General features: G+C 31.9%; 3 protein-coding genes and 1 non-coding gene across 4 annotated transcripts; 3 read left to right on the top strand and 1 right to left on the bottom strand.

Moving 5' to 3' along the window:
- Nucleotides 1-1,247: 1,247 nt before the first annotated feature.
- Nucleotides 1,248-1,676, top strand: LOC113866256 (basic leucine zipper 4-like). The gene has a single exon (XM_027501135.1). It carries the CDS (start codon nucleotides 1,248-1,250, stop codon nucleotides 1,674-1,676), a length of 429 nt encoding a protein of 142 aa, XP_027356936.1.
- Nucleotides 1,677-7,772: 6,096 nt separating this feature from the next.
- LOC113866255 lies at nucleotides 7,773-9,426 on the top strand. Its single transcript, XM_027501134.1, has 3 exons — nucleotides 7,773-8,606; nucleotides 8,698-8,744; nucleotides 8,846-9,426. Exons 1-3 carry the CDS (start codon nucleotides 8,107-8,109, stop codon nucleotides 9,424-9,426), a joined length of 1,128 nt encoding a protein of 375 aa, XP_027356935.1. The 5' UTR covers nucleotides 7,773-8,106.
- A 5,495-nt stretch (nucleotides 9,427-14,921) lies between these two features.
- On the top strand, nucleotides 14,922-15,011 carry LOC113866419. Its single transcript, XR_003505058.1, has one exon. It is a non-coding gene; the product is annotated as a small nucleolar RNA snoR8a (small nucleolar RNA).
- Nucleotides 15,012-18,201: 3,190 nt separating this feature from the next.
- LOC113865097 (growth-regulating factor 1-like) lies at nucleotides 18,202-22,266 on the bottom strand. Its single transcript, XM_027499461.1, has 4 exons — nucleotides 21,623-22,266; nucleotides 20,675-20,890; nucleotides 20,061-20,439; nucleotides 18,202-19,458 (listed from the first exon to the last, which is right to left on the bottom strand). The coding sequence occupies exons 1-4, from the start codon at nucleotides 22,020-22,022 to the stop codon at nucleotides 18,582-18,584; spliced, it is 1,872 nt and encodes a 623-aa protein (XP_027355262.1). The 5' UTR covers nucleotides 22,023-22,266; the 3' UTR covers nucleotides 18,202-18,581.
- Between the last annotated feature and the right edge of the window lie 270 nt (nucleotides 22,267-22,536).

The following is a 22,536-nucleotide window of genomic DNA, read 5'->3' as shown; positions in this document are numbered from 1 at the left end:
GCATGCATATATACGCAATATAAGGTCAAATAGATATAAAGTATCAAACTTTATAAACTTATACCTTTAACAATTTTTTTAATCTAACTATCATTTTTAAAATATTTTCTTAAATATGAAATTTAATAATAGATATTTAGTTATATTTTAAATAATGTATAATATGTTAATATAAATGGTACGACAAAATATTATGTAAGTTTAAATTTGTATGAACTTATATAAACTTAATATATTTTTTATAACTTTAAATTTAATAATGAAGCTTTACATTGACAAAAAAGAAGTTATTAACACTGTAATTTTACAAAATTTAACACCTCATGTGAATTAATTGTAATCTAAACGTAACATTAAACACTGTTAGAAATTCTCAATAATGCGTCACGTAAGCATGAAATCTCTGGATTTTTAATTTTTTGTTTGTGTAAAATTACTAGTGAGTCGTGACCGAAGCCTGTGACTTACGCGTGGATGCATGGGTTGAGACTTGAGAGAGGAAAACAATAAATTTGTAGCCACAAACATAAAAGCTAAATAGGGATAATATGGGGGCACTTATTTTTCACGTAGTAATTAGTAAACAGTACTCATTAGTCATTAGTTAGTCCACCTTCCCCTTAATGTTTGTTGGTGGCAACTTTCACTGACTTTTTCACCTCATTAACGTGCGTTTCCAAAATGACGTCGGCGCACACTAGTTATGGTGTCCGGCAACTTTCTAATCCCATTTGTTGTTTATATGTTTTTGTTTGATCCTTCGTCATTAAGATAAAGCTAATCTTCCCAAGGACACCCCTCTTCTCTTACCATAATAAAAAGCTTGAATCCCCACCACCACCTGACACTAAAGCTTGCATGGAATACCATATGTGGAGTATTTATTTTTTTGTTAAAAAATAAGAAAGAAAAAAAAATATTTGTGAAGTAGTTTTGAGATAGCATTACATATTATGTGAATTTTTAATGATTCAATTAACAAAACTAAGTTAAAAGACAGCCATTCGACCATCTGAACCCTACTTTTAACAATAATAACAATTGTTTTTTGTGAGCAGGGTTACGTGCCCTTTGTTTTCCAAAATCTTTTGCACTAATGGACCCCACGTGTTCCCCTTTTCTTCCTTCAAATACCCCCTCCCTACGCTTCATTTCCTCCCTTTTCCCCTTCCTTCCTCCCTCCGGTTCACTCTTTTGAATTTACCGGTTTTTTTCTTCTTATTTTGCTGTTGCATTTGAGCAAAGCCATGTTCTTCATCGAAGACGAAGCGGTTCAATGTCCACCGGTTCTCGAAACCATGTTGACCCAAAGTGAAATACAAGACCTCTTTTCCCTCATTAACCAACCGGAAGAACCGGTCAGCCCAGGCTCCGGTTCACAGGGATCGAACCGGGCGGTTTACTCGTCAGAAGAAAGAAAGCTGAGGCGCATGGAGTCGAACCGGGAATCGGCACGACGCTCCCGCTACCGAAAGAAGAAGCATTTAGAGAACCTCACGACCCAACTGAACCGGTTGAGAATAGAAAACCGGGAACTTAAAAACCGGCTTGCCCTCACCCTGCATCACCATCTCCTATTATCCCTTCACAATGATCATCTAAAATCCGAATCCGTTGCCCTTATGGCCTCACTTTCGGATCTATATGGATATTTAGGCACCATGCTTTCACAATAATATTAATGTATACTCTAAACCAAACAATAACAAAGCAATGAGACTATATATATAATTTATATATTGAGCTTCCCTTTTTTCCTAGCTATATATATTTATAGAATAAAGTACTCTGAATGAAGAAATCACTCACTCACTCTCCTTCACGTACTAAACCATTGGAAATGGGTGGCTGATGTAGGGGAAAAGTGATGTTGTAGCTAGCTAGAAGGTATTCCTCGTGTCATTTTATTTGGGGGGTCGAATTTCTTTTATCTTTTCTTGGTTAATGGGACAGAGGAGAACATGGTTACGTGCATTGTAGTGGCTGAGAGAAGCCCTGCGTTGTTGGAAGTACGATGTAGGGATTTTGAGGCTCTACTTTTCCAATTTTTTTTTATCGTGTTGTAACCTTTATATATCTTTTTGGTAGGTTTTTTTTTGTAAATTTGTATGACCTTAGTGAGTGGTGAAGCAAAGAGAGCTGGCGAGCCATCTAGTAAGTGTTTGAGGCTCGTTCGGCATCTTAATGGAATATATAAATGTTGTTATCTATGTAGTCTCAAGTCAATCTAATGTAATTGTAAATGCAAATTAAACAAGGAATGCACTTGTTATTATTTTTGTCTCTTTAATTTGGATAATCTTCAATACTTCAACTGCATAGACTTGACTAAGTCCTCGATCGGTTGACACATAATCTTCAATAACAGAGAAACCATCGATTACATAAAATTACGGTAGTGAGGTCAGACAGGACCCACGTATATGAACGACCACTTCTAATCATGTGACCAAAATTGCTTTTTGCAGCACTAACTAATGAGACGTCTCAAGTAAACTCAAATGTGATGAAGATACTTTTGTGAGGTTTCAATCATTATTTTCATTAAGTTAGTGTTTTAGAGTTAAATAGATAATAACTTTTTATATGATTATATTATAATCTGTCGAGTCCTAATATTTTTTAATTTCCTTCCAGATGTTTTGCGTTGTTTAAATATATGGTTAATTTTTTTATATATTAAGCTTGAATATTCTTCCTTTTTTAAATTGATTTTAAAAAAAAATTAAGTTTAATTTTTTTAATAATAACCGAATGTGTAATAGTATAATAAAACAAGAGTAATAATCGTTTGGCACTTGTTACTAGAAAGTGGAAAGAGAGAATGTGAAGATAAAAATAATAAATATTACTGTGAGAGAAAAAAAAAAGAAATAGCTATAAAATAAATATAAAAAATTTAGGGTGTAAGAAAATCATAGTTAATATTTTCATATTAATTTTACCATAAATTTTAAATATTACCCAACATAATAAGTCCGCGTACTTTAGTATATAATTAATTAACAGCTCGTGTAATATATATCTATTTTATTTAAAAATATATACAATTTATTATTAAAAATATTTTAAGTTAATTCATTTAATAAAATTACAAGAATCTTTTTCCAGCTAAGGATAAGAACTGTTGTTACTGCTGTCAATTTGTTGTTAACGTCACTATTATATATATAAACCTGTTGTTTGCATACAATCTATGTTTACGACCTTTTCTTCCCTTGTAATATTTTTTATTTTATTCATATTTATTTAACAACTAATCTTTGTTAAAATTTTAGCAATATTTGTTTATGTAATAGTTATTGAGTGAATTTATTTTAGAATTACTTGTCATTTAGAATCAACTTGTTAAACAATGTTGAGAACAAATTCTTGAACAAAATTAACAAATATGAAGAAAACAAAAATTGAAAACTTATCAATTCTAATTTTGATTTAAGAATTTCTGTGTTAAAGGTGATTTGACCATCAGATAAAACCATGTTATCGGTCCAGTTAAACTTTAAACGATCTTTTCATAATTAAATATTCTTTTTAAATTAAATGTTGCCTTTTAATAATAGTCATTGATATTAATTTTCTCATATGAAAGAGAAATACACAGGGCACGCGTTAATGATCAAAACTTATAAGAAAACGTTGACGAAATGAACAAAGACGAATATGCATATTAGAGTCATGGACAGTCTCCGTTTTTTACAAACTTTTTTTATGAACTAGTTGTGTTTTTTCTCCAAGTTCAGAGAATGGAATTGAATTTCAGATTTGTAGCCCCCATGAAATCCTCAAAATCATCACAGAAAGTTGTTTAAAAGAAAATTTAAATAAAAATAAAAGGGATATTCACACAAAACCAAATCGACATAACACGATCCCTAAGTGTTATAGTCCGATTAGTGTCTTCTCGTTGTTGCTTGACCTCGTACGGTTGCCCTGTGCTTATTCCACTTTCTTCAGAAGCAAGTTCTTAGAAATAACATGTTTATTTAAAAATTAATAATAATAATCTTAGAGCTAACCAAACATTTGTTTTATTCTAAAGTTTACATAAAGAGGGCTGTTATCTTTTGACCTAATAATGCGGATTAGAAGCACTGACAATGGCTTGTAAGACAGCTTTAACTATAGAAAATTATCATTAAGACAATAATAAGCTATATCAGCTCATGATTGTGTATTATAAAAATATTAATAACATAGTACTTTTAACACCTTTTTTAGAATTTTCTTAACTAGTGACGTAAAGATACTATTTGTAAAGAGTGAATGAATAATTTTCTAATAATTTTATATTAAAATGTATTAAAAAAATTAGTATAGCTCTTAAAAAATACCATTTATAAACAGTTTGGCATTCGATTAATTATTGTTAATATAAATTTTCTAACAAAAACTAAATATTAATATGAATATTATGAATTTATATTAACAATATGATATATCATATCAATATAAATATCAGTATATACTATCAATAAATTAAATATTAAAGTAATACATTGTTTATTATTATAAACTTTCAAAATTCACACTAATAAATTATTTTAATTATCCAAATATTATATTAATAAAAAATCTGATTACTTAATATTTTTTTATTTTTTAATAAATAACATTTTTTATAGTAATTAAGGAAATGTCTTAATTTTAATAATAATATCAAAAACCTAAAACTTAAAACTTGTTCTTTTTTTAAGGAATTGTTAATGCAAATCAATTGCACCGTGATTAACAATATTTTAAACATTTTTGGAAATTGAATTTTGGAATTAAAACTAGGTTGCTATATTAAAGAAAGATTTTTAGGGAAAGAGAGAGAGAGAGAGAGGTACGCTACATTGTAAAACAAAAAAGGAAACTAAACAAAAAACCGCAAGGTGGGTGGCACGTACCAATCTATATCTAAGATCCGATAGATAACAAAAAGGCATACGATTTCCAGAACCTTAGGGCCTCTCTGATTGTGTCACTATTCTTTTTAAATGCAATCTCTGTAACATTTTTAAAAACTATTTTTTAGTTAAAAGAAAGAAAAACCGTTTGCTTAAAAGTTTTTGAAAATAATTTTACGAGCAATGCTGTTTCGTTTAAAAAACTTATCCACGACAAACTAACGTAATTTAGATTAAGAAAGAAAGTATTGTTAAAAAATAATAAAAATTAACGAATTAAATGTAAAGTGCGAATTCCTATTCATGTTATTCGACAAATTACTAATTTTAAACCACCTCTAGTCATTTCATTGTTCTGGTTTTTAGGTGTGAAGGTTGGGAAAAAAAGTTTATTATTTAGGATTAATGGATTATCACTTATATACAATATAGGTCAATCCTTTTTATAAGTAAAAAAATTAATCATATATTATTTAAAAATTTACCGAAATCACACACACACACACACTATAGCTAAAGGCCCAGAGAACGATAAATTTATCCTGTGCAACAACGTTTTGAATAATTTTTTTCTTTTTTTTTTGTTTAGAATAATTTCCTGGAAATTGGACATAAACAATGGAGGGGGAAAAAAAGGAACAAAAAAGAACTTAACACCATAATCCAACGAGAGACCATATTTTACAAGCCCATCAGTCGGCCTACACATGAACCTTGTAAATAACAAGAAATGCAAAAAATAAAAATAAAAATATAACAATACGAACTTAAAAATGCTTGTCATAATATTCAGCGCACTCATGATCAATAACTTTCACAATAATCAGCACACACATGCTAAAATTATGAAATGAGATGAAGTGTAGTTCAAAGTTTATTATGTGCAACTCCATTAATATATCAATGGTTCATTATGATTTTATATTTAGTTTTGTTTATATCTTAGTTAATGGAAAACCACTTGATAAAGTAGGTTAGTCTGAAAATAAAGAATGTCTCGTACTAAGAGTAAAATGTAAAGAACCAATTCTGAATAAGACAACTGAAATTGATCTCCCATCAAGCAATATTGTTTGTGTAATGCGTGAAAGCAGCTCAATTTGCTTTTTCATTTGTTACATTACATATTCACTAATTTCTTTTAGTAAATTTGATGCCATGACACTAGACCTAACAAAAGAAAAATATTTATGTTCTTCATTTTTCTTTACGCCAAAAAAGAAAAAAAAAACTTTGTGTATGTTTTGTTTTTGCTCAATTTTGATGGAATAATATTTATATGATAATTATGTCATCGTAAGATCAATTTTATGTAACTACATTTAAAAAAAAAACATTCAATTAAAATATACTATACGTTATTATTTAATTATAATTTGTTATATAATTCGAACTTAATAATTTTTACCATAATTACTTAAAATTTGTTTAAAAATAAAATAAAATATTTTTTTGAATTTGATAATATATTAAAATAAACTATTTATTAGTTTTTTTTAATAAAGTTTTTGATATAGTAAATCGTCTGTTTCGAATAAAAAAAAGAAGAAGAAGCTATATTTGAAATAGTAACTTTGTAAGTAAGGACAGATTGGGGGACGATGAGATGAACAATAATTTTCTTATATAAACTAATAAATGATTTGTTAACTCTGTATGTAGAGAAAAATCGATAATCTTAACAATTTTATTTGAAAAAAAAAAAACCGACACGAAATAATGTCAGTGACCGTGACACCGCAAAATCACAGTAAGTTAGGATTAGACTGCATGCTAGCAATACAAAAATAATATTTAATGGTAGTACTGCGTTTGAAAATTATAATTGGAGACCGTCCACAAATCATAATTGCATTGCCTTTAATCATGGTGCCGTTTTTAATCAAATCTAATCCCCCTGTCCTCTTTAATTATAAGTAATAAGCAAAACTAAACTCATATAAGTGAGAGTTGTTTACATTAATTAAAGAATAAAATTTAGATGTATTTTTATAATATTTTTAATATTATTTTGAATTAAAATTCAATTTTATTTCAATAATTTATAGGTCATTTTTTATTTTTAATTCTAATTATGAAATAACACAAAAATATATTAAAAACACCTAAATTTTACTCTGAACTCAAATGTCATTTCAATTGCATTCGTCATATCGTCGTTCTATGTTCCCACCTTGACATTTATCAATTATAAATTGTCTTACTTTTAGCCTTTTCCCCTAAAATATTTTGTTCACACACAACGAAGACATTCTTAAAAGGTGAGTAATACCCATCAATCAGTGGAGTATTACCATTAGGTCCTCATACATCAATGATTAAGAACATTGAGTGATACACCAATAATACGCGTAAGTCGTGGCAAAAGCATCGCGTGTTATCTCTATGGTACTTAAAAAATTGACATGGTAACGTCCATTTTGAATGTGTGAAATGAATAAAAAGAAGAGAGCAATAAAATAACAAAACATGTTATAGAAAATAAATTTATAAATATAAAAAAAATTAAATACACTGTTTAATTTTTTAAATTATCATATCAATAAAAGCTATTAAATTTTGTAATAATTAACATAAAAATTATATGTATATTTTAATTATTAACATATTTTTAAATTTTAATTGATATGTATATTTTAAAAATATCAATTAACATATTCTTAAATTTTGAATGGAAAATAATTAATACTTTAAATCATGCGTAGGAATATGGATGTTCTTAATAGTAATAAAAAAAAAAGTCTTTTAATTTGATTAGATATTCAAAGTTTAAAATTTAAACCATCAGCATTGATGAAAGAAAATGAAAGGATGGCACTTGGCAGATGGAAGGAGAGGGGCTATTTATGACAATTTCCACATCTATTGTTCAAATCACTCAAAATTCAAAAACTAAATTAGTAGTTCAAAATGCCAAACACAGAGTAGGGAATTTGCAGGTATATGAAAGTTTTAGGTAGTTAGAATCAAGCGACAGAAGAGGAAGGAGGTGAAAAATAAAGCCATAGAAACTGATGTAGACACAGTGTATCACATACTCCCAAACTCTGAAGCATCCTAGTAATATCTACAATTGCAGTGTCCCAAACTGCGTCAGATATACTATCTATTCGAATTGATTGCTCTGCTCCTTATCACGCCCCCATTTAATTTCCACACCTTTATATTCCTACCCAATTCCATTATTTGAACTCAAAACCCTCCACCCCCTTCTATGGGTTCAGCAACAGCAAAACCAGCGAAAAAACTCGTCGAATTTCTAAAGGAGCAACAGGAACCTTTCATCCTAGAGGTTTACCTATTAGAAAGAGGGTACTCAACAAGACGAAGCCCAAATGGAGAATCAACCAAGTGTTCAGAGAGATGGGCAACAAGTTTTGTCTTAAACAAAAAGAAAGAGAATCTCTTTCCGTTCTCCAAAGTCCTAACAGCACTACACAAGAAACTTTCTTTTCACAACCAAAACTGTATCGTATTTAGGGACTCTGACACTGACTCCATAAACGAACATGTTGATGTTAGTGTTCCTCATGTAGCTACAACTTTGGAAACAGATCGGTTCTCGTTCTCAACCGCTACAAGCTCAACCGTGTACAATTCATGCTCAGATATTGATGAAGATGGAATCTCGATGTCGCCACATAGAGACAAACCTTTGTTTTCTTCAGACACTTGCCAAGCTTCGAGGGTCAACGATATTGGAGATTTACATAGGTAAGAACTCAAATTCTCGAGTACCCTTAAAAGCTAATGGAAAAAAAAAAAAACATGTATTAATTTGGTTTTGTTACTCTCACGAACAAAGCCAGGAGGCAAACGACAATGAAAAGCACCACCAGCGATGCTTAGAAGGTAGCCCTGTTCCACAATCTCAAAAGAGCAAGTTTTATTGGTTGTTATAATCATGTGTTTTAACGTTTTTTAATTGGTTAACAATTCTTTTATGTTACCAGTTTCTGTGACGCACAAGACACTGAATAAGGATGTTTCGGGAATGGGACATGGAATAAGCAATTGCTGTGTCCTCGTACCCGAGAAAATCACCGAGGATTCGCTATTATCAGCCGCTCTATGGAGTTCGCTTATTCGGTCAGCAAAGAGAGAAGGGGGTAGTAAGGAATTGCGAGAGCTGCTTGGGCCTGGGCCCAATCCAAATGTTTGTCATGTGTTGAAATCTAAAACGTTGTTATGTAAGGCAAAACAACTTCTATTTGATTGTGTTAGAGAAATTACAATGAATGTTTCGAGAAAAGATGATAGAGGGCAAGAGCAAGGTTATAGACAATTCAGGGAACCTGAGGAGTTAGGAAAGTTAATCTGGGAAAGGACGAAATGGAGTGAACAAGGTGGAAAAAATGAGACAAATCTTACCTATTTGCTGACTTTGGATTACTTGGATTCGATGGATGAGTGGAGTGAATTAAAGCCGCAAGTGAGACACATTTGCGTTGAGATCGCCGGTGCAATTTTGGAACGCGTGACTGGTGAAATTGTTTCGGATATGATTGGAAATTTGCCGCCAACATTGTTGTAGTAATGGAATTTTATCAATTGAATGTCTTCTGCCCATTTCTGACCCTTCCTTCTTAAATGATGTGTTGCGCTGTCTTTTTTTTTTCGAAATCAAACATTAAATTTACTCAAAACCCTCCCAGTGGAATTTGGACACTGACGATGGCATGGTAGATGTGGTATCATTCTTTATGCCGAGAATGAAACTTAACTCATTTAACCAGCTTTTTTCCCTGCACCAATATGATCACTTGTTGTGTCACCTGAGCAAAAAAAACTAGCAAGTTCCTAAAAATATTATTAAAAGAAATTTTTTTTCGCTAATCTAAAAGAAATATTTTTAATATAAATCAATTTATTATAAAAATAAGATATTACTATTCTCATAATAATTTGTAATATATTTCTAATAAAATGTTTTAATTATTATTTGTTTAATTAATGTCTCTGATGAAACTAATTAATATAATTTAAATTATACAAAATTAAAATGCTTTAACATCTATTCAAAATCTGCACAGATTCAATAAATTTGATCTTGTTGTTTTTTATATATGAATGGGTAGTGAAAGTTACAAGTGCGGGTTCAACAGACTATTTAAATTTTTTGTGGGGACAAAATGATGATTTCGCACGCACTGCTGTTCAGCCATTCTCCTTCCGATAAAGATGCCGTTTTGCCCAATGTAGGCGTGGCAAGACATGCATAGAACTGAGGTGTAGTACTCTCATAGCTCCGTCTCCATGATAGAGATATCGTACTCACCATGTTTAACTAACCGCACTCAGAGATGCAACATTTTCTGCCCCTTCTACCTCGTTAGTGCTTTAAATTTTATTTGCAGGATTCATTTTCAAATAAATATTCCAAGTAGTGCAAATCTACACATAGCTACTCTCTCAAGCAATTTGTGTGACCAATTTTATTGCAAGAATATACTCCAAAATATCCATGACAACTTGATAACATTTCCTCACACACCTTAGACCAAAAACTCAATTAGCATCTAATCTACTATTCCAAGTTAGCAGGTTTGCTTGGCGACATAAAGAGAAATAAAAATGTATCAAGTACAACAACGACCAAAAAACAAACTAGTATTAAAAAAATATAGAAACAAAGAAATACAATTTACAATGCGTCACTTACTTTCGCGTAGAGAGAACGTTGTGATATGTTAGAGAGGAACCAAATTTATTTATACGCAGTCACTTACTTTGGCGCCTTCCCTTATATAATAAATCCTTTCCTTAATTAATTTTTTTGGTAAGATAATTAATTAAGTTGCCATTTTATTTTAAAAAATATATGGTCTGCAAAAAAATAATTATTAGCAATAGATTTATTTTCACTTATTACCAAATATGTTGTCCGTCAAAATAATAGAAATACTCTAACTTTCATCACCAACAATCTCTCGAATTATTTTAAGAGAAATGATAAATAATACTGTTAATATATCAGTTAAAAAATCAGAAGTTTTTTTTTTAATATTGCTTTATGTAGCGATTGAGCAAATACTTCTTTAGCAGATTTATTATTTTATTGTAGTTCTTCTTTTATCTTTTTTTAATTTCATAAATTTTCCAACACACACTCTTTATTTCTTTATAATATAAAATAATCAAAATTATACTGTGAATTCATATATTTTATTTATTATTTTATATTTATCAGTTTTAAACTTCTAGCTGTTCTTTCAACTTTTAACTAATTTATTCGTTAAATTTGCAAGACATGGACTTAAAAACATAAAGTTCTTATTTATTTATTGGTTAACTTGATTTTTACGGTGTATGTCTCCAAAGCAACATAAATTAAAAAGTTAAACACATCAATATTATTTATCTGCGTTGTGCGGCACAAACTTGTGTTCTTTTGGGAAACTTTCAGCAAATAGTTACCTTGGGTACACCGGGTTTTCTTTCCCATGAAAAGCGTATGTTACCCGGTGAAGGAGACCCTGGTTGACTAATTATCTAATAGTTACCTTATATATATGATTGGAGTGGTGAATCAAGTTTGATTCTGTCTTTAAGGCTTTTTATATTTGTTACAATATACAGTAATAGTTCTTAACAGACATCGTATCTCAAGGCACAAGCACGTAAAATGTGAGCATAGATAATTATAATTTGCCTTTGAAACGAAAGTTGGAAGAAGAAGACCATGTCAGACGGTCTGCGCCACCAAGAGCTTGAAAAAATATTAATGGTAACTTGGCTCATATACTGGAAAAAAACAAAAATACTTTAGTGTTTGAGTGCGTTTTTCTTAATTAAATAACCACTAAAAAATCACAAAACTCACCTTCTATTTTTTCAAACTATATTTCTATGCATACAGAAGAAGACTTCTTCATAAGATGTAAAAACTTTTTAAAACAAAACATTACGCAATATTACAACCAAACATAAATATATTCTTTAAAAAAAAACTAACTTCATTAATATATATATATATATATATATATATAACATATCCTAATAACAAGTTAATAATAATCTTAATCTTGAGGAATATATCGCACTTCACTTATTCTCAGACGATATATATCAACCCTTGAAATCACAGTAAAAGATATTCAGAAGATAAAAAAGATTTTTCCCCCTTAAAATCTTGCTTCCGTTAATACTACCACAGTGAAAAATGTTTAAATAATTTGGGCTCTTCCCTGCCCCTCCCGTAGCCGACGAAAATGAAATGTTGAATCAATTAGTTATTTGTCACTTTTATTTTTAAAATTCTTATATGACTATTATTTTTTTCGATTAGTATTAGGAGATCATAGTTATCAAAATTATTTTTGTAACTATTTGTTTTATTCTTCAAACCATGACTTTTGTGAGTTATTATTGTAGGAAGCTTTTGTATTCATAAACTTCATGAAATAGTATTCTAAATTAGGACGTGGCTGTTTCCTTTTCCTTTCTTTTTTCGATCAATTTAATGGTAAATCAGACGGCTGTGTATATTCTTGCTTCTAATCATTGTGACAAATAAGTTTCCTTTTCCCCTTCTATAATAATGGAAACAGAGCTTACTATTTTCTTTTTCATATATTGCCAATAATTTTTATTTATTTTGACGGTTCTAACTTGAAATTCGGGTGAGCGATACCCGATGAACCAGTGTTCCTAACTTCCTGTTGTTAACGAAACTGTTGTTCTTGTTGCTGTAACTTGAGTTTTGCTTCCAAGTATTATTAATTTGATATGAACATAAAAAGTAAACCGATAACAATAGTTTATTGCAGCTGAGAAACAAAATATCCCGAATAATTAAAAATATATAGTTTAATTTTTAACTATATATAGTTTAATTTTTAACTGCTGTCTATATATTTGCGATTACAACTAACTAAACCAAGCTCAGAACATCGCCAGAGAACTTGCAAGAAAAAATATGCACGTACTTGATAATGTTGGGCCAAGATCCATTATTTTTATTTCTCTTATTGGATCGTTTAGGCATAAAGTTGCGTTTGGGGCTTTGGGTGCATTTCTTGTAAGCCTGGACAAAGGGGTCTTCATTCTGACTCTCCAATCGAAACGATCTAATTCTCAGGGAAGAAGGTTGCACTGCACATAGAGTAGAAGGACCCTCTGTGTCCTCAACTCGAAGATTTTTGTTAACCCCAATCCTAGCTGATGAACGTGGAGGAGGTTGTAGCACTAAGTTACTACGCCTTGTGTCATTGTTGGGTAGTTGATGAGTGACTTTGGAGAGACCAGGCTTGTGTTCCCATGAGAAAGGAACATTTACATTTTTTTGAAAATAAACATCATTAGGGGTATAGTTGTGTGTGTTGTACTCGGTGTGTTCCATGGTGTGTTTGAATTGCTGCTCGCTATATGTGATTTATATTAATGAGGTTCTTATGAAAGGGGGTTATGCATGTCACGAGTTTCTTGATTATAAAATAATCCGAATTCTGTTGGAGAAGGAGATAACTTGTGGATTAATTCATTGGGAGAAGACAAAGAAACGAGTAAGAAACACTATGGCTTCATGCCATATTTGACAAATAGTGATCTAATTTTGCAACCGTAGAAACTGGCCATGGGCCAAAATGTTAACAAACACTTGGGTGAGGGCTGACAGCAGAATATTATTCCATGTAGACCCATATTTCTGCCATCATATTCCCCAAAAGTATGGCCCAACTCCCGCTTCTGTTTCTTTCGCTATTTATAAACTATATTCATTTATTTACCCAACAAAATTATACTTTTTGTTTATATTTTCACACTTTTTAAACTCATTTCTTATCTTTTTATAGCTAAAACTGAGAGATAAGATGAATTCAACTTTTTTTTATGAATTGTAAAGTTTACTTTGATAAAATCATCAACTCCCGAGCAAGACATGCCATGAAAATGTTCTTTTACTTGTGGGATGATTGACTCTAATAAACAACAGTCATCATGTTATATCACATACGTACTTTTCTTACATTGTTAGGAAAAGGCTGGACCTTGTTTTAATTGCCTGCTATGTTCGTCACGTCTATTTTTTGCATTGAATAACCAAAGTATATATACACACACTCATACACGCAGTTTGCTTCGTCAAGAACCGTTATGACGATAATATCAAATTTTTAATATTGGTATATTCCTTCACTGCTTCATAAACAATGCGCATGGTATGCCGTAACTGTCGAAGCTCAACTACTTTGATTCATATACCAAAGAAACTAATTCAGTTCACATAATAATGATGTCAAAAGCAATCAATTTCGGACTCTATGCCATTTGGTTGCCCAAGTTTGTAGTTTCATACAAGTAAGCGTTGATAGAGTTTTTTTTTTTTCGTTAATTATTTTTAAAATTTAACATTAAGATAAATATGCGACAAATAAAGCCGTTCAGGACAAAACTTATATAGGGCGACGGTGATGTCTCACCTCTACTTATTTGATTCCGTATCAATCACGTTCTTTTTCGAAAAACGGTGATAATTAAACCTTAAGAAACGTAATAATATAGAGTATATACTCCAGAGTATTTTAAACAATGCAATGATAAACCAGCTGTCCTCTTAAGGTAACTATCGATAAACAATTTTATTTTTATCAACGTTTTAGGATGTAAATATGTATTTATTAATTAAAAGGTGAAGACGTTGGAGGAGTAAAATAGCTGTTTACCCAATTTGCATGGGTCCAAAAATGTGCAAGCCCATGCCCATAACACATGTATCTGAAAAACCTATTTTGTATTGGATTTATATTGTGAAAGGCCCAACTGAATCCTTGACCTAAAAAAGGAGAATGGTTAGGGTTTAGAGCGGCGATGCGTGACATCTCTCAGCTTTAAATAGAAGAGTCATTTGGTGAATTAGAACGTTTTAGGGAAACTATCTTGAAGACGAAGGCGCCGTCTGATCTGTGGTTTCATTCCATTATATTCTTCTACACTTGCGTGTGGGATTCAATTAAAAGCTTCACATCTCTTTCCTTCCTACACTTTTGTTTCTTGTTTACTCGTATTTCATAGAAAAGAATGAAGGGTTTGGTTGCGATGATTATAAAACAATTCCTCGTTCTGAATGCTATTGCCATGGCATGACAGACACGTTTACACCCATAGAATATGAGCACCGCCCCTCTTTTATAAATATTTCTTTTATTATTTTTATTTTTATTTTTAATCGTCGCTTTGATCATTAATGGAGTTAGGTCTTCGATTTGAAGAGCATATTTTGACAACATGACTGCTTTGTGTTTAGCCAACTCCTAAAATTTATTGAGTGGTGTTTAAAGCCCTAACCCTAATTCATTGAGTTTTGGGTTACGCACACCGCCACATTCCATGGAAATCTTATAATATAGATGATTGATGATTTAATACCTTTGAATAAAATTGAGATGAAGCTATATCGGTATGGTAATTGACAATTCCAGGGAGATGGGATCTGTTGTGTCGCGCTGAGTTTATCAGCTGTTTATTTGTATGTTGTGAATTATCCATTATAATCAAATAATTTCACTAGTTTACTTGACGAAAATAAATATTGAATAATTTTTTAAAATTAAAAACATTTTAATTCTTTCATTCATTCTGTATTAAGATTAAATTGTATTAAATAAATAATTTATTTGTTTGTCTGCGAAATACGTATTCGTTGCAGAGAATAAAGACCCAAAACACCATATTTTAGGGCAACGAATGAGTTTAGTATGTCAACTAGACAAAGAGTAGGTTGATTCCGGCCCAGCTCAAGTATTGAACATTTGTTGTGCCACGTTGGGCTGGATTTTAGTTTAAAGGGTTTCATGGCGTAACTTAACCATCCATTTTCAAATATACTTAACTTTAAAAATGATATTTTTAACGAGTATTTAATTTCGTGCACAAAAAAACGAGTATTTAATATCATACAATAAAAGTTTATATAAAATACTTTTTATTAAAATGTGAAATACTATAAAAGTTTGTATTAGAAATATTATTTATTCATCCTTTAACATGTGTTTAACGCACATTTGAAATTTTGAGTTATAATACAAATATAAACATTCACTCTTAATGATAAAATTTCGTACGTTATATGATAGAAGAATATTTTGATTGAAACATAAAAATGAAAGTGAATACAGTCAAAATCAAAATTTCAAAGATGAGCACGTTTATGTTGGATATAGTGAATTTAAGATAGGAAATGTGGTATTGCATGTATTGGTAAAGAGTGTGACACATTTGGTGTGGACTGTGGAAGGGGACCCATGAAAAACAGCAAGCTGAAATTTCACATCATTCGTTAATGTTTCATGAAATTTGTGAGTAATGATTAGCTCTTTAAAAAGAAAATAAGTGTGTAAAAAATGCTTTCATCATAAAGTTAATACTTATAAAAAAAACACATTCTTTTTTAAAAATGTAACTAAGTGTTGCTAGCACTCTTCCATCTTGATTACTTGAGAGGCGTTTTCTTTTTCCTTTCATTTTTATCCATTAAAAATTTATTGAATTTCTACGCTGTTTTTTATTATCTGCTCTCCTTTTTTTTTCATCATTATCTTATTTTCTTTCGTCACTGATTTCTGCTATACCAAATGAGCCAAAGAAAAATTAGAATAATGGCCCTTGAAAAACATAACTAACAATCACGAGATATAGGATATTACTTTTTGAGGAACAGGAAAGGAGAATTAAAAGTGTTATAAGTAATTTCAAACTTGAACCAATTCTTTGTTCCATCCTTGTCTTCATAATTAAAGTAGCAAGACAGCAAAAACAACTAACTAGGGGAAAGGGTCTTTTAAAAATGTGTCACTTTTTATTGACAGAGACGCAAATAAACTAAGAAGACGGGAGTAACTTGAAGCCCTCTATGTTAGGTGATGAATTAGTTGGAAATTTACTATGATGGGTAAAGTCTTTGATCCTATTTTAGGTCTCATTTTAATTATATGTAAACAATGTAAAAGTTTATGTAACTGTTAAAACATTATAAATACGTATTCTCTCCTCTCAAAGTTCAATAAATATCTTGTACCCAAAAAAAAGGCTTAATAAATATTATTTTTCTCTCATTTCCACCATTTTCCACCATCCCCTTATTATTGTGAAATTGTTTCGAAATGCAGTCCTTTTGATCACAGCATCCCTCTGCATTAGGAAAAACATGGGGGAAATTCGAAGGATGTTCACAAGGTGGTCAAACCGTGCACTGGATATTGTGAAGAATACATTTTATCTTCTCAGAAATGAGAGTTAATATTTTCACAACCGAGGAAACATACACTTTCAGCATTTTAATCCTATTCAGCATTGAATTACATACAATGTTTTAGAAAACAAAAAATCATTTTTTAACTTTTTCAAAAAAGTGAACTAGAAAATATTTCTTTTAAATAAATAAAACTAAAAACACCTTAAGTACATATTCAGTTTAACTTATATAAGAGAATTAATTGTACCTTTCCTGTTTCTCTTATATATTCCTTTCAAACTATAGATTTCTCCAATTTAATTCATTCACAACCATACTATAAACGTATGTTTAATTCAGTTTATTTAAATAAAAAGTTTCTATTATTTTTATTGGATAAAAAAGAGATTTTATTTTCTTATAAAAGCTATTAATGTCTTTTTAAGAAAGGTTTTGCTTTCCTAGTGTGCTAGTATGTTTCCTGAACATTATATCAATATTCTTAAATCCAGGTTAATCCAATATCTTATTCCCGCTTAGCCTTTGAACCTTGGTTATCACGACTACTATGGCCATTTCAATCAATACAATCTCTTCGTAAATATATTAAAAAAAGATGGTTAATATATATTTTTAAATGTGCAATGGTAACATAATCATCAATTATTGATATCAAAATTAGGAAATAAATACAAAAATGTGATAATTTAATGAAATAAAAAAAGTTCATTTGGTAATAGAATTTGTAAAATCTTTAAAAGTTCACAGAAATCAACGTCACCGGAGCTTAACTATGGGCGGTAAATCCAAAAAATAAATTAAAAACTGAATTAATGTCAACTCCTAGAATCAAATCTAAATAATTAGATGATAAAATTTTATTAAAAACTATTTTTTAATAATAAATTTATCATTTCCCAATTAAAAACAATTATAATTTCCAAATGCCTAAACTTCCAACAGTGCCAGCCAGTTCATTCCAAAAGATTGAGAATTGGAAGTACAAGAGAAGAGCTTGCAACGGCTAATTCAAATGAAAAAGAGTCAACCTTAAATAATTGAGAAAAAAAAAACCGACAAAATTTGTGTCGCTGGCTTGCTTGCAAATAATGTTGCTATGAGCGTGCTGTCCTACAAGTTAGTAACACTCATTAATACTTACTGCTACGTCACGCAATCAGAGTCCCCACATGACCTAAATCTGGCCATCTCCTTAAAAAACCAAGTCCACACACCAACCAAATCCAGTACCGTTGAATACAAACTTACCAAAACGCGCACAGAACACAAAACATGAACAAACACAAAGCCAATTAACGCAAAACCTACACAAACAAGTTATGAGGCTAAGATTAAGAACATTCTTTTTTTTCCCAAATTCTAAGATTACCCATATTAGGGAGCGGAAAAAAAAACTGAGCTAATAAATAAAGTCAGCACAGTAAAAAAAAAGTTGTCTGTCCTTCAACTCCTTGGTGGCTTCATCACAATCAAGGGAAAGTGCTTCTACAGTGTTGTTACAATGCAGGCAAGGAAGAAGAGTTCCCTAGAGTTGAACCGAGTAGGTCATTGCACAAACTGGCTCCTTCTTGGGTCTTATTCTCTGCCCTTGGACTACTCCCAGCACTGCTATTAGATAAAGATCCAAATGCTGTCTTTTGCAAAACCCCAGTGGGAGAAGACCCTATGGGAGGACTATTGTCCCACCCATCACTCATGAGGTTAAGGGCCGAGTTGTTTTTGACACAGTGATCACTTGCATTATTGTTATTGCTAAGATTCAAAACCTCTCCAAGAGGACCCCCCATTGAACTCTCCCATGCAATTGGAATCCAATTAGTTTGCCTACTACTATTTGATGACTCGTTAATAGCATTAGCATTTCCAACACCCAAACCCATCTGAATTGGGTATAGTTCCCTTGATAGCCTAAGGGGTGACAATGTTACCTTGTCATTGGTGGGAGAGGAAGTGGATGACATGAAATCCGAGGATGTGATTGGGATTGAAATTGACAATTCTGTCCTCTCTGATTGCATGTCAAGTTCGGGCCACGAAACACCTGAGCAATGAGACTGAGTTTTGGGTTTAGGCCAGTCATCGATGAATTGTCTGAGGGAATGTTGTGAATCAGTTTCTTGGTTACTTGTGTTTTGTGATGAACCAAAGCTTCTCCTGCTCAACAAGGTGAAGTTTTTCTGTGAAGGGTTAAGTAGGGAATCAGACGTGACAAGCCCAAACTCGTTCCTCGACGATTCCTCATATGGGACCCGCTGTTTGTGAATCACAAAGGGGGTCTCCTTTGGCTTCAGTTCAAGAGGGGCAGGCAACATAGGAAGTGCATCAGTGTCTGGGATTCTCTCGCTGCCATTCTCCTTGTTATTCATAATTATCCTGCATGCAATTGGAAGCTGAAATCACCATTTAAATTTTAAACAAGTGTACTTCCCAAACAGTAATATCTTCCTATTAACTCTCTTAATGCTTCAACGAAAAAGATATGATATAAAAATGATAAATATATTTATTATCTTACAAATGCAGAAAGTATAAAATTTGTTATAAATAATAAAAAAAAAATTGTAGTCATTATGTTTAGTAAAACTCACGTAATTTTTATTCAATAATTTTTCCTCAATTTTCAAGTCAAATATTAAAATCATAGTTTCCAAAATAATGGCACCCTTTTGAGCTTTGGCTTCCTTCCACAGAGAAAAAGCAACAAAATAGTTGACACGCCTAAGACCTTTTTCCGAAAAGGAATCTCAACCACTATTAATAATGACCAGTCACCATCAGCCCCGTATAGTCGATAATAGTAGTAATAGATTCCTTGGTCCTGTCCTTGGACTCCCGCACAAATGAAAAGAAGATATTCACAAATTCTGTGCGTATGTTATCTAAAATTGGGGGATTTGTGAAATAGATGTAAAGATACTTCACAAATAAACTACAAAAAATTATTATTCTCTTTCTTTGCTTACTTATTCACTGACCTGTTGACATTGTTAGGCACAGAAGTATCAGATGCAATAGGCTGCATATTCTTAGTTTGGTGCTGTGCAATGCTGAGGTTGTTGGATGCCGTGCTTCTGTGTATTACTGTATTGTTGTTACTATGCATGGTTGTTAAAGAAGTGGCATTTGTGGTTGTTGTAGTAGTTGGAGGAGTAGTTCCGGTGACGGCATGGCCTGATTGGCCTTCCACAGGCTTTCTTGAACGATGGCGTCCTCTGTTCATATGCCGCTCGCAATACTTCTGATCCACTACGGCATCTCTCGAACACCGCCATTTTTTTCCATCTGTTCTCCTACACCTTCCTGGCTCAGGATCAGTGTTGTTCGAGAATCCAAGATGAAAACCTCCCCATCCCACTACACCAAAACCATAACCTTACTTAAAAACTCCACCTTTATAAACATTAAGAGGTTCCAAAAGATATTTTATTGAGAAAAATTACTAACCATGTTATATGTGTTTTTAACTCAAATATAATTAATTTTGTTGTACTAAAGAAAGAAAAATATAGTGAATATTTTTTAATAAAATTTTATCAAGATTAGTTGATAAAAATCATTAATTTTAATATTTTGAAAACAATAAACTCACCGGCATTATTCGATCTGAGAAGTGAGCTTGAGAAGTTATAGAAGCCGGCAGATTCAAGCGCTTTCTTGATGGGGACGAGGAAATGAGATGGTACGGGTACATTGGCTGTTATGTACTTAAAGATCAGGGCTTGGTGTTCTAGCTCCATCCACTGAGATGGAGTGAATGGCCCTCTTGTTCCGGTTAAAATCCCATGCATGTTCCCAGAACTGTAACCTGTAATAACATAACATATCCCATGAGATAAGGACAAACCTTGTAAGAAATAGAAAGAGAACGGACAAGGAAGTTACTTCCTCTGAGCATAAAAGAAAAAAGAAGGGTGAAAAGAAAAGTGGCAGGAGAAGAGTGGTAAATTAATGGATTGGAACATTTAAGAAGTCTATAGTAGTAGTAATAAGAAAATTTTCCTAACTTTGATTGAAGAAATAACGGTCACTTTGCGCGTGAGGAAGAGATGGAAAAGGAAAGAAAAATTTTAGAGAAAGAGGGTGCAGAACCAATCAAAATTTGGAGCCTTTTTCTTTTCTTGCTCCTTTAGCTGAGCTGCTCTAAGCTTGTTTCATGTGCTTTTCTCCTTTGGTATCCTATAGTTTACTGTACAAAATTTTACTAAAATCCGTCCCCTTAAAACGGGAGGACAGAGATTTTGGTTGGAATTTTTTGTTTCACTTTTCTCTTGACATGACTCAAAAACAGAGTCCACTAGTGTATTTCCATGAAAAGACCCTCAACCGATACTGTAGAATCAGACCGTGACAACCCCATATTTTAGCTTCCACAACGGATGCCATGCCGTTTCCCCAAAACCCACAAACAAACCCCAGACATCTAATCTCCCTTCTTTTCTCTTTTCTTTCTTCTAAAAATCCCAGCTTGATTATTCCCCGTCCCTTCCCTCGAAACACAATAAACAAATTATATTGATGCATATAACACATAAAATACCTGTATTTTTGTTGTAACTAGATAGAGGGTGGAAAGAATATGGGAATGTGGCATTTGGGGAAGGCTTCTCCACTAGCAAAGGTTCAGACTTCTGAGAAGAGAAGCTGAGCATTTGAGGTTGGTGGTGAGCATCAGAAAAGAGAGTGGCATTAGATCTCAGTAAGTTGTTGTGATGGTGGAACGGCATTGTTCTGGAAGCAGAGATGTCATCATCATGAGTAGTCTTGGGAAGTTTGGAGATGCTCCAGTCATGTTCAGTGGTGTCAGATCTCTCTTGCTTATTAAGGAACCCAGATCCGTACCACTTGTGCTTTGTTTGAGGATCTGAAGCAAGTGGAGGAGGAAATCCAGTGGTGTCTGAACCAACCAAGCCATTCAAACCCACCGCACCAAGATCCATGTATATTTATATATATTTGGAAAAGCTAAACTAATAAGTGTAGCGTTGAGCTGGGGAAAGGGAAAGGGAAAAGGAAAGGGAAATGGGGTATGACTTCATGGGACAACAACAGTACAGAAGCTGCAGTTGGGGAAGGGAGGCGCATCATAGGGAGTGAAAGGGAATTCAACAGATATGCTTGACACCTTAAAGCTAAGCTCAAACTGGAAACCGGACTGGTTTTCTTTTGAGACTTGATGTCTTCACAAAGATTAAATAATTGGAGAGAGAGGGAAAAAAAAACTGCTATGGGAAGGAGAAACTGTCTGGACAAAGTTTATATCTTGGTGTACTAGCAAAAATATCCAATTTTATTTATATTATATATCATTGCCAATGTTCCATGTCAATAGAATTTAATTTATTGTAGTTTTTCAGGGAAAAAAATATAAATATGATTTATGGTGTAATAGAAAATATATATAATAGAAAGGGAATGTTAAAAAAAATTTACAATGTTTTCATAATTTATTTA

The sequence above is a fragment of the Abrus precatorius genome, unplaced genomic scaffold (genome assembly GCF_003935025.1).
Source record: "Abrus precatorius isolate BTA unplaced genomic scaffold, Abrus_2018 Scaffold4, whole genome shotgun sequence".
Lineage (NCBI taxonomy): Eukaryota > Viridiplantae > Streptophyta > Magnoliopsida > Fabales > Fabaceae > Abrus > Abrus precatorius.
The sequence above is the reverse complement of the archived record's forward strand: the minus strand, read 5'-3'. Positions and strand labels throughout refer to the sequence as shown.